This window comes from Talpa europaea (genome assembly GCF_964194135.1).
Source record: "Talpa europaea genome assembly, chromosome: 10".
Taxonomy (NCBI): Eukaryota; Metazoa; Chordata; class Mammalia; order Eulipotyphla; family Talpidae; genus Talpa; species Talpa europaea.
In genome coordinates, this window is record NC_140077.1 from 80374177 (window position 1) to 80386354 (window position 12178).

Consider the following 12178-nt stretch of genomic DNA (forward strand, 5'->3'; position numbering starts at 1 on the left):
CATTATAACTCTGGCCTTTTTTTGTGGTCTCCACAAGTTAATATTGTCAGGTGTAAAGTATAATTTATTAGGAACATTTACTTTCGTAACTTTCAAATTGTCTTAAAACATTTTAATCCAAAATTCACAATTGTATGGCAATGAATCATCAATACACATCTAAATTTTAAAGTGTTGATTAAAACTTTAACAAAGTTACAGTAACATTTATAAAACTAGACTTTCATTAAAACTTAGTTTGACCAGAGACAGAAGTTAAAAAATAAATAAACATTCATTTCCCTGTTCTTTTAAGATAAATTGTTTACTTAAGAAGTAAAAGTAAACTCTTGTCATGAAAATAACATCATCAGTATGATAAACATATTAATATAACATATTTTGGGGATTTGTATATACTTAGTGTATTCCACAAGGTATTCCACTTCAATTCTCAGTGTGATTCTATTTATACATATGAATTTTCTCTTTAAAATTTTTGTAAAGTTGAATTACTTATAACCTTTATAAGACATATTAAATAAAACATTACAGGATAATTTGTGTTTGGGGCATACCCTATGAAAGTATATAAGAAATTTTCAACATCTGTTTTATCCAAAGATTGTTACTAAGTTGCACACTTATTCAAGTCTATTTTAAAAACTTTTATCCAAAATTCAGAGTAAACCAAATATAGTAGAAACAGAGCAACAAAAAATTTAGGGATCCTGATTCTTATGTTACTTTGGGAAGTTTCTTCTACTACACTCAGCAAATGGTTTTCAAACTTTTTGGCTAAAGTAAGAAATACTGTTTACATTTTTGACCAAAGTATGATACATGTCATGGTGAGACTCAGTACATACAGGCAAAATTTACAGAAAATTATTACCCTTACTAAATAATATGCATTCATATACTTTCTATTTTTATATTCTATTCTGCATTAAAAGTATATATCATAATCAACTAAATTTATTTTACAACTTGCCAAATATGTATTTCTTTTCCTGTAAAAGCAAGTCCCTTGAATTTTTATATATGTTTTCAAGCTTTAAAGTACTCTGATGTGGGACTTTAATTTTCTCTGCCTTATCATAGTTTATTAATTTTTACATATGCAAACCTAAAATAAACAACTAGGACCTTTGCTGAATTTTAATTCTTAAGCTCCTTTATTTTCTTTTTTAAATTAAGGTTTGGTGTCTGCTTGATTGGTGTTAGAAGGGAAGATAATAAAAACATATTGATGAATCCAGGTCCTCGATATATTATGAATGCTACTGATATATGTTTTTATATTAATATTACCAAAGAAGAGAATTCAGCATTTAAAAACCAAGACCAACAGAAACAAAGCAATGCATCAAGCTCATTTTATCATGGACCATCTAGATTACCTGTACATAGTATAATTGCCAGCATGGGTAAGTATAAGGAAAGGAAAATACAATGAGTTTCTTTCTAAAAGATAGTAAATGTATTTGAATTTTTATTAAAATTCTAAAATCAAACTTAACACGTATTTGTATATATTGCAAACTTGGTATAATTAATTATAAAGAAAAAAATTCTAAGTTTGTAAGTCTGTAAGATGTTTCAATAATTAAACACTACCAACGATTTTATATTTCTGATCAGAACATAAGCACATGATGCTTTTATATTTCTTACTAATTTTGGCTAAAAAACAGATATGATAATCCTCTAATTTGTCACAATTCAGTTACTAAATTCTATTAAATCTGATTCATCTCTCTGGATGTCCACTCTTTGTGTTGCAATAGTCTACACTTCCTTCATCATTCCCTCAACTACAGGATCCACTACAATTCTTACCTTTTCTCTGCTTCTAGTCTTGTTGACATGCTTTTCTCACCCACATGAAAAGGAAATAAGCTTTGGGATTAAAGGATAAACAGTAATATATTTCTGCTTGTACTGATTTTATTTCATTTCACTTTGATCAGTAAGTGATTGATATACTATATAAATGGCAAATGCCTTAATGGATATTCATGTTTCATTGTTTTAGGTACTGTGGCTATAGACTTGCAAGACACAAGCTGTAGATCAAGTGGCCCTACCCTATCTCTTCCTGCAGAGGGGAGCAAAGAAGTCAGAAGACCTAGCATTGCTCCTGTTTTAGAGGTTGCAGATGTGTCATCAATTCAAACATGTGATCTTCTAAGTGATCAATCAGAAGATGAAACTACACCAGATGAGGACATTTCCTCTAACTTAGAGTATGTTTATATACTCTCAGTGTAGATTTAATGGAATTTTTGCTTGCCATGGAGAAACAATGTCCTAACCTTCTAGGCATTCTACAATCATATATATACTTCTTCCAAAACGCCCTTCCTAGTAGCCAGTATCTTTCTTGAGTATATAGCATTCTAAGCAAACACATTCCTGACATCAGTATATATTGATACTTTCTTTTTTCTCTAAATTGAAACATAAGTCAGTATTTCCACAATATAAATTACATTATCATGTTTTTGTTAGATCGTATTGTACCTTCTATCTTTATTTTCTTCTACCTTCATATTGAAGTTTAATTACTCAATAACATAATACAACTTTCTCCATTGTTTCTTCTGCTTATCTCAACGTTGAGTAGTCCTTTTTTTTTTATAAGATTTTTTATTTATTTATTTATTTATTTATTTATTTATACAAGCACTGGGTACAGTCAGAAGCGCGGGAGGGTGTGAGAATTCACCAGAGCCAGAGCAGGGAGCAGAACAGGCAGAAGGACCAAAGTACACTGCTGAGGGGAGCAGTGGGCGGCAGGAGAGGTCTGCACGCCATGTGGTACTCTCACCCAGCAGTCGGGGATCGAACCGCGCTGCAGAGGCTGCCGGCAGCTTCGCAGTCCAGCGCTCAACCGCTGCGCCACTGGGGAGGTCCTGAGTAGTCTTTTTTTATATACTGTGTCAATAATATTTTGAATTAATGAAGAAGTGATGTACTTGTTTTTTTTTCCTAAGCTTTCATCACATGTAGTACCAATATATATATATGCTATTTATTACATTTTAGCCTTCAGTAGAGTTTGTTGACTTATCTACATGTTATACCATCATTTCTTGAGGGAAGCACAGTGGTGAATAGTGTTGACTATGGAGTCTGAAAGAATTTGCTTCCAATGACATTTCCAACCTATACTGGTGTGTGCAAATAACTTTGATTAAACAATCTGGTCCACAATTTCTCTGTCTGTAAAGTGAGTATAATTACACCTGGTAGTGTTCCTATGAAAATTAATTGAGTTGAAAAAAGTATACGAAGGATAATGCTTTGAACAGAGTAAGCTTTAAATGAATATTAATTACTATTATGTGCATTAACCAGTGATAGTGACAACATTCAAATACTTCTCCCAAACTCTTTCATATAATTGATGTTCAATTAATGACAATTTCAACATTAACTGAAATTTAATTAAAATTTGCAAAGACCCTTCTTTTATTCCTTCACACTTAAAAAAAGAATTTCTACAAGAACTTTGGTGCAGCCACAGAACACAATTCTCTAAAAAATCAACTGTATGCAAATATATTTATGAAATATATAATGGGAACAAATATATTTAGAAACATTTCTAAAAATGGTGATTTAGAATGTAACTGAAATTCTTGCTACATGCACTTTTAAAAGATTCAGAGGTTGAATTTTTATTTCCAAAAATGAAAAACATTTTGAAATAATAAAGTCCACTTCTAAATTTCTAAATATGCCTCATTTAACCTTCTCAGTTTATGTTTTATGGAAAATAGTCTTGAATAGGTTTGAAATGTAAAGTTAACTTTTATTTTAAAAAGAAAGCTTTCATACAGGTAAAGGAATTTTACCTGTGTTAGATTTTCTTTTACTTATTGTCATTTATGTTGCTAATTTTTGATAATTTCACTTTGAAAATTCACACCAATAAAATATATGACTATTTTTATAAAGTCATCAATCAAACGTAATTCATTTACTCCTTTTTTCTTATGTATCCAAGGCTAATATATCCATTGATAATGAATCATAATGTCCTTTGCTTTAATATATTTTGTGAAAACTTATTTTATTTTTTATCATTAAATATATTTATTGTTATTATTTTAAATCCCTCTAAATTTTTTAGATTAAGACTTGGCAAATCATTTTTGGAAAAAAAGCAGTTCATAAATATTCTAGACTTTATGGACTGCATGTTCTTTGCTACATCTGTTCAGCTCTAGTTTTGAAATATTAAAGCATCCATAGACAAGATAGAAAATGAATGCACATACCTGTGTTCTAAAGAAAACTTGTTTATGGGTATGGAAATTTGATTTCATATAATTTTAAAATGACTTGAAATTTTTTTTGAATTTTTTACAACCATTTAAAACTATAAAAATCACTCTCAGCTGTGTGGAGATTTCTGGACCTACTAAACATAGAGCTTCCATATGATCCAGCAATTCCACTCCTAGGTATTTACCCAAAGGACACAGAAACATCCATTCCAAAGAGCACCTGCACCCCTGTGTTTATAGCAGCACTGTTTACAATAGCTAAGCTTTGGAAACAGCCCAAATGCCCAAAAATAGATGACTGGATCAAGAAGATGTGGTACATATACACCATGGAATATTACTCAGCATTCAAAAAAGATAAACACATGCAATTTGCAGCAACATGGATGGCGCTGGAAGGGATCATGCTCAGTGAAATAAGCCAGAAAGAAAAAGAAAAATACCGGATGGTCTCACTCATAGCAGGAATCTAGAAAACTTAAATAAGGGACCAGGAAAATAAATAACTATAAGAAATGAAAATCAAAATCAACAAAAAACTATGAACCAGAGACACTCTATGAGGGTTAGGGGGCGGGAGGGGAGGGATTGGGGTCAAAATATAAGGGGGTTGCAATTGTATGGGGAATATAAAAATAAAATTTATTATTAAAAAAAATAAAAAAAAAATCACTCTCAGTTCACAGATGGTTCAGATTTGGTCCTTGGACTCTTGTTTCCTTACCCCGTTCTAAACTCTCCTTTTCAAAATGTTACAGCCTCTAGCTTTTTCAAAATATAAGTACATGACTATAATTTAATTGTCCAACTTTGCATGCCTTATTCAAGACATTTTACAATTTCAATTTTACAGATATGCTAAAGGCTACCCACCCTACTCTCCATATATAGGAAGCTCACCCACTTTTTGTCATCTTCTTCATGAAAAAATGCCATTTTGCTGCTTAAGATTAGACAAGGTAAGCACTTGTTGCTGTTATTTTTCCAAAAATGAAATTAAGCCACTTTGCAATTGTATATATTTAAATAGTTTTTTTTAGTCTTTTGACTCAAATGTTTAAAAAGCACTCTTTTCAAATGTAAAGGTTATACATAAATTGGTGAATTTTACTTTCTTAACTATGCTAAAGATTACCCAGATGTTTCACACCGCTAAAGTCTCTAATGAATCAGTGAGTTACATTTTTTAAAGAAAACAGAGATGCCAGAATCTCCCAACAATGAACTCTCAACAACAGTTTCCCAAAATCACATTGACCAAATGTGCACTGTTAATTTTATCAGACATTTTTGCCATAAATCTCAATGTGGAATTGGTTGACATGATGAAATTAGCTGATCTATGTTAGTCACAAAGATTCATTATTGACTGGACTGGAAGCTAAAATAACATGATTCTTAATATCTCCTAAATATTTACTGTAATGCTTGGCTTATATCTGAATATTCTAGGGAAATGAAGCAACACAGAAATATTTCAAGAATGAAGAATTTTGATTCTTTCACAATATGGCCAGTGGGCTTGATCTTGAAGCGTTTATTCTTCAGAATAAGAAAGCTGATAAAAAAAAATTCTCAAATCCCAACTGCCACCCCTTAGAAATTAAATTATGCCATGTTTCTAATGAGAAATGTCTTCCTAAATTGTCTTCCTAAATGTCTACTCTAAATTAAGTATTAGCCATAATTAATTACCAGTTCTCCATTTACAAGCTGTGCAATTTGGCTGAGTAATATCACCATTAAATTTCAGTTTCTACATCTGTAAAATGGTTGTGATTTTAATATGAACCTCATAGGGATCTTGTGAGGGTTATATAAACAAGCACATGAAAAAAGCTTCAGCTTAGTGCCAGAAGCTTAATGTGTGAACATTAATGTAATACACCTACTGCTCTTTTGTTAATATTCTAGTTACTGTTATTTTTTTCATATGGTAAACATAATAAATCTTGGCTGTTGCTATCACTCTTGAAGAAGAGTAACAAAACATTAGCAAATTTCTGACTTAATATTCCTGAAGTTGTTTTAGGAATCTGTCATTGCTCCTATCTGGGTCCATTAAAATGGGCAGTTCGTCTCACATTGCCTTATTTTTTTTTTTCAGTTCCTTTTTATTTTACTGCTCTGCAGCATTTGATACTGCTAGCCAACTGTGTATTTCTCATAACAGTAGTTTTAAGCTTTAGGACCTTTCGCCTATATTGGCTCACTCCAAGTTTCTATTTTTTATTTATAGTATTTTTGTTACGTGAATTTTTCTAAAATAATTCAAGTTTTCAACCCCACAAAACCTGAATTCACTTCTGCTGACACTTTTTAATATACAATTAAATTAAAATAAAATAGCTGGAGACTAAATGAAGAGTGGAAATTATTAACCTCCATGCAAAGGATCTGATACATTGGAAAGGCTAGGCCTGCAGAGATGAGGATTGATGGAGTCAGAGTTCTTTTAAAGTCAAAGACTAGGAATTGTCTCTTTATCCTATTAAGAAAGCAACATTTCTGACTATTACTGACTGACTGGTGACTTCTAACTGGATGTGGTCTGCTGTGTAAATGAGTGCCCACTTTGGGATTAGGGATGGGATTCTGCAGGAGTTGGGATTATGTTGTCCAGGCCATTCTGCATCAATATCAGCAGTAGATTGGTCCCTGACCAAAGTTCATCAACACTAAATTCATTGTCCTCTTCTAATTTTTTGGTGTCTTATTAGTTGAGTTGCTTCTGAGACTCCTAAAATTTTTTCCCCTCATTTTATCTCATAAATATGGAAGCTCTTATTAATCCCAACATCATCTGGTCTCTTCTCCTTCTATGACCTATTTCTAAATGATCTTATTCCTTCATTTGTTTTATTTTAATAATTTTCCAATCATAATCCCAATAAAGAGATTGCCCTTATTTATCATTTGCCCTTTTCACCATTTTTTTTTTTACCTTAAACATTCTTTCTGGATTCATTTTCCTATAGCCTAGATTAAAGTATTTAGAAATTCTATTTATGGGAATTGAAATTTCAGTTTCCCTAGAAATGTCCTTTTGTTTTACTTAATGAAATACAATTCTGCTGTGTATTAAATTCCAGGCTATCAGTTTTCTTTCTTTTTTAGCATTTTAAGATTTTATATGCTGCCTTTTGGTTTACATGTTGCTATTGAGAAATCAGCAATCATTTTAATTTATATTCCTTGTGGATAACCTCTTTTCTTTCTGGCTGCTTTTAAGATCTTCTCATTGTTTTAGTTGTTCTGCACTTGCATTATAATGTGTATGACACTGGATTTCTTTTTATTTACTTGGATTAGGAGTCACTGGATTACCAGAACCTGGGGATTGAGGCTTTTCATTAATTCTAGAAATCCTCAGTCAACATTTACTTGAATCTTTCTGATTCTCTCATCTCTTTTTCAGGTATTCTGATTAAATTTATGTTAGACACTTTCACACTATTTTCCAAGTATCTTAGTTTTTCCATCCTACTTTTTTCTTCTTTTCTAATATGTCCTGCATTCTACATAATTTCCTCAACTCTTACTGTGCCGTTGATCCCTTCAGCAGCATCAAATGTGAGATTTTACCATCTTTTGAGTTTCTATTTTTCAATTGTATTACTTTTTAGTTCCAAAGGGAGTGTGTATATATATATATATATATATATATATATATAAACATTATTTGGATATTTTAAATACCCCCTCATTCCTTTTTCATACTTTATGTATTCCCTTTAATTTCTTTAAGCATAATAATTCATCTTATGTTTTGAATCTAAAAATAGAAAAATCTGCAGTTTTTGTGAGCATAATTCTATTCATTTTTTCTGCCGACTCAATCCCACCAGTGTTCTCTAACTTTTTATTAAAGAATAAAGGCAGAGAAATTCTAATCGGTAATGAATTACAGAACCAACTAATCTCAACCCAAATAAATAAAAAGAAACCCACATGGAGACATATAAAGATGAAAAAGCAGAACAATAAAGCAATTCTCTAAGCAGAAAAATGTAGTTTTAATGAATCTTGGTTTAATTAAGCTAAATCTAGAAAATTCTAGCCACTGCCCATAGCAAAATGCCTTCAGAAGAACAATGAGTTTTGCCAAAGTATAATATCAGTATCTTACTTTTAAGAATCTCTATCCTATTTTCCAGCTCAGGTATGCCTTTAGACAATTGGGCTTTTTTTTTTTTTTTTTTTGCTTTTGTTTTTTAATGACAGGAGAAAATTCCTTTAGATGTATATCTCTTCGGGTTTTCAGTACTTGGAATGTTCCAACATTATTATATTATGGCTATATTTCTGAAAATGGAACTCAGAGATAGATCCTTTTTTTCTAGTTTTATTGATGTATGATTGAAAACATTATATATATTTAAGGTATATAATGTGATGTCTGATCTGTGTATAGATGGTGATTATCTTTAAGTATAGTTACACAGTTGTCATCCACCAGCAAGTTTTAGTTTACAATAGAACACGTATACTCATACATTGCTGACTTTTCCCCCCTCACATCAAGCTATATGGATGCAAATCATTTGTCTTGTCTATGTACACTATTATTTTCTAAAGTGGGCTGGAGAACTGGGCATAGGAAATGTAACTATTTTCAAATTTGTAGAAAATGAACGACTCTCTAGGTTAGAGTAATTTTCCATTTCCATGTATCCTACAGTGTTCACAAATTTCAGTGGATTATAAAAATGGCATTTTTGTATAATTTTTCTTCTCTAGAGTTGCCAGCATAACTACTATGAGGACGCAAAAGCCTATGGATTCAAAAATAAACTAATTATAGTTGCAGCTGAAACAGCTGGAAATGGATTGTATAATTTTATTGTTCCTCTCAGGGCATATTATAGACCAAAGAAAGAACTTAATCCTATAGTACTTCTATTGGATAACCCGTAAGTATATTTTAAAATACAGAAACAAGACAAAGATTTTTTAATATTATGTCAGAAATAACTTATTTTAATTTGCTTATAATACTTTAAATCAGTTACATTATGGCACATGATTCATCAGGAGATATATTCTGCAGGATGGAACAAAACAAAAATGGGATATGGTTATAGTTCACAAGTACTACTTAAAGCATCACTGGCATACTCTGAGCTTTTTATTTAAAACTATTTTGCAAATGGCCATCTACTCAATAATCAGTGGGAAACAAGCCACTGAAATAATTACAGTAATTTCCTTTAAATTAATCAACTGGCTTGGAAAATTCTCTGCCAAAACTGGACAATTTTGTTGTTTCTCTAAAGAACCATTAATTATCAAAGAAGTATGTTCATATTAATGGTCCACTTTTACATGTTATAGCATGAAACATTTTCATAATTTATGGTGTTTCTTCTAGTAAAGCATACATTCTATAATGTGATATGAATAATTAATATTTTATCATGTTCATTTATTTTAAAATGATATACTTTTGTGAAATAAGACTATTTAAGCATTTCCAAATCCTCATGCAAATACAAATATAAACCACTAAATGCTATGGTCAAATCCATTGTATCCTAAAATTATGATATTCTTCTCTGTGACTCAGAATTAGTAGCAGGTGGTTCTTAGATTAGTACCATACTTTAGGACCTTCCAACACTACTCTTTATTTATTTATTTCCAAAGTGAAACAAATTTCAGGATAAACTACATAAAACCAAAATCTATTGTCTTGCCTTTAGGCCTTTAAAATTTTCAAAAGAAAGTTCTCAAAAAAAAAAAGTCTCTAATATATTATAACTTCATTGCTTCCTCTGAACATCATCAATATCATGACACTCACTGATGTATTTTTAGCATGATTATCACAATTATAATCAATTCTAAAAATGAGCATACCTGGAGAGGTTTTAGTTCAATAATTGTCAGGTCAAATAACTCAGTTATTTGTTTGATACCACTTTGGCATATAAGGAAAGGTGAAGATTTAGATCCCATAGATACTTGGATCCAATGTGAAAAGTAGAAACACATTATAACAAATCCTATGAGAATAAAAGAGGTATTGTGGCATGATCTCGGTGACAGAATGGTTGTAAATTGCAAACAGTGCAACACTTAATACCAAGACCTCCAGGGCCTTTGACCATATCCTTAATTCTTGAACTTTTCTGGTAGAAATCTCTGAGGGACTAGTGGAGCTGGGGCAAGAGAGATGCTCAGTTAATGATGTGAATTAAAATGTGTCAGGTCTTTGTTCATTTCGCTTATGCTGTGTTCACTCCCCTAGAAATAAGTTTTTAGTTATGAGCATTTACACACTGATTGCCTTAAAGCTACCCCATCTGGTATGACTTGGATCAAAGTGGATCAACTCATGCCCAGAATTCAAAAAAAATAAAAAGACTTGGGATAAAAAAGAAGTGAAACTATGCTTATATCACCCCTTTGGTAGAGCAAAGGGTTAAAACTGTGCTTTCCCCTGCTTTACATTATTTCAAGATAAAAATTTCTTGTGCTGATATGCAAACCTCCCAAAAGAATCAGACTTTCCAAAATTGGGAGTGGAGTTTGCTGCACAGAACAGAGATATAGTCTTTTCTGTTTCTAGCTCCAGTTTTACTAAGTAATCCCATTTCAGAATCAGGAATCCCCTTTATTTATTATTATTATCATTATCTCAATGACCAGGGAGCAATACCTAGAGAATCCTTGACATATGTATTTTATGAATATTTTGGAATAGCTATTATAGTCAGGCCTTGCTACTTGGTTTTGAATAAAGAAGTACTGAAAATGCCAGATTACTGAATGATTGATCTGTTTATTATAATTATAAAGTGGTTGTTTCTACTGCCTTAAATCCTGAATCTAATCTAGCATAGAAAAACCTGAAAACTGTTTCCTTGATAACAGACAAATTGCTTAATATTTCTTTATAAATAAAGCTGTAGCTTTAATCAGAGAATTTTGTCAATGAGGCCATAGAGATCATTTAATAAAATTAGCATTTATTATCTGCACCTTCACTTCCTATAATAACTTAAGCATTTACTACAAGTCAGACATCTAGACACTTCACCTTTATTTTCCATTTTATTCCCATTAAAAATGTAACCATTTATATCATGATGATTTATCCTCAGAGAGATGTATCAAGCACCTTAAGATCTCAAAACTTGCAAGTTACAGTGATAACATTTAAACAAGACAAAGTGTATTAACTGGTTATGTTACTGCTTCTTACGGAAGACAAAACATACCCAAAGAAATTAAATGCCTTTTTAAAGGTCAATTCTAGGATTAGAACATCCTATGCAAGTCTTAGTTTATTGTTCTTTCAACTATATAATCTTACCTAATGTATGGGGTTTTATATATGAAAAAAATGCTTGTTGATTTTTTAAAAAACAAAGCTATATTTTAATTTTAGATTATTTTACATTAAAATACCCCTTTGCTCTTCTAAAGACTTCCATTTTGGACTACAGCTGTCACCATCCTATTATTTGGTAGATGATTTTTGTTTGGTTTGAGTTTATTTATTTTGTGGGTAAGGACAGAATGCTTACCGTAAAATGTGTTAGCTTCCTGTGCTCTTTCCAAAAGTGGTATCTAGCATTTTTATTAGTTGTTCTCTGTTACTTTGGTCAAAAATGAAGACACAGAAGTTAAACACTAATAAATAATGTTTTAAGATGTTTTATGCAATCCTTTTTTTTAAATAATGAAAAACCTGTTGCTCTGCTGTGCTCTGCTAATATTTTGCAGTCTATTCTACAATAGTACAAAGAAATATGATGCTTTCATTTTTAAAATATTTTAAGAATTTTACTTGAATAATTGTATGCACTTCTAAATTATTAGTTTTATTTTAAATTCACATGTGAATTGCTGAAAATGTTATTCTATATATTGATATTTAAGAAGTTTGGTTGAAA

The 12178-nt window shown here is 31.1% G+C and overlaps 1 protein-coding gene across 3 annotated transcripts in view; it reads left to right on the plus strand.

Annotated features, from left to right (window-relative positions):
- KCNT2 (potassium sodium-activated channel subfamily T member 2) overlaps positions 1-12178 on the plus strand; it is a gene marked incomplete at both ends in the record, with an annotated part of 316392 nt that overhangs the window by 247836 nt on the left and 56378 nt on the right. For all 3 annotated transcript variants that reach the window (XM_084246074.1, XM_084246075.1, XM_084246076.1), the window contains 4 exons: positions 1180-1409; positions 2018-2228; positions 5131-5236; positions 9018-9190. In XM_084246074.1, coding sequence (XP_084102200.1) covers positions 1180-1409; positions 2018-2228; positions 5131-5236; positions 9018-9190 — 720 coding nt within the window. The remainder of the gene's footprint in view (positions 1-1179; positions 1410-2017; positions 2229-5130; positions 5237-9017; positions 9191-12178) is intronic.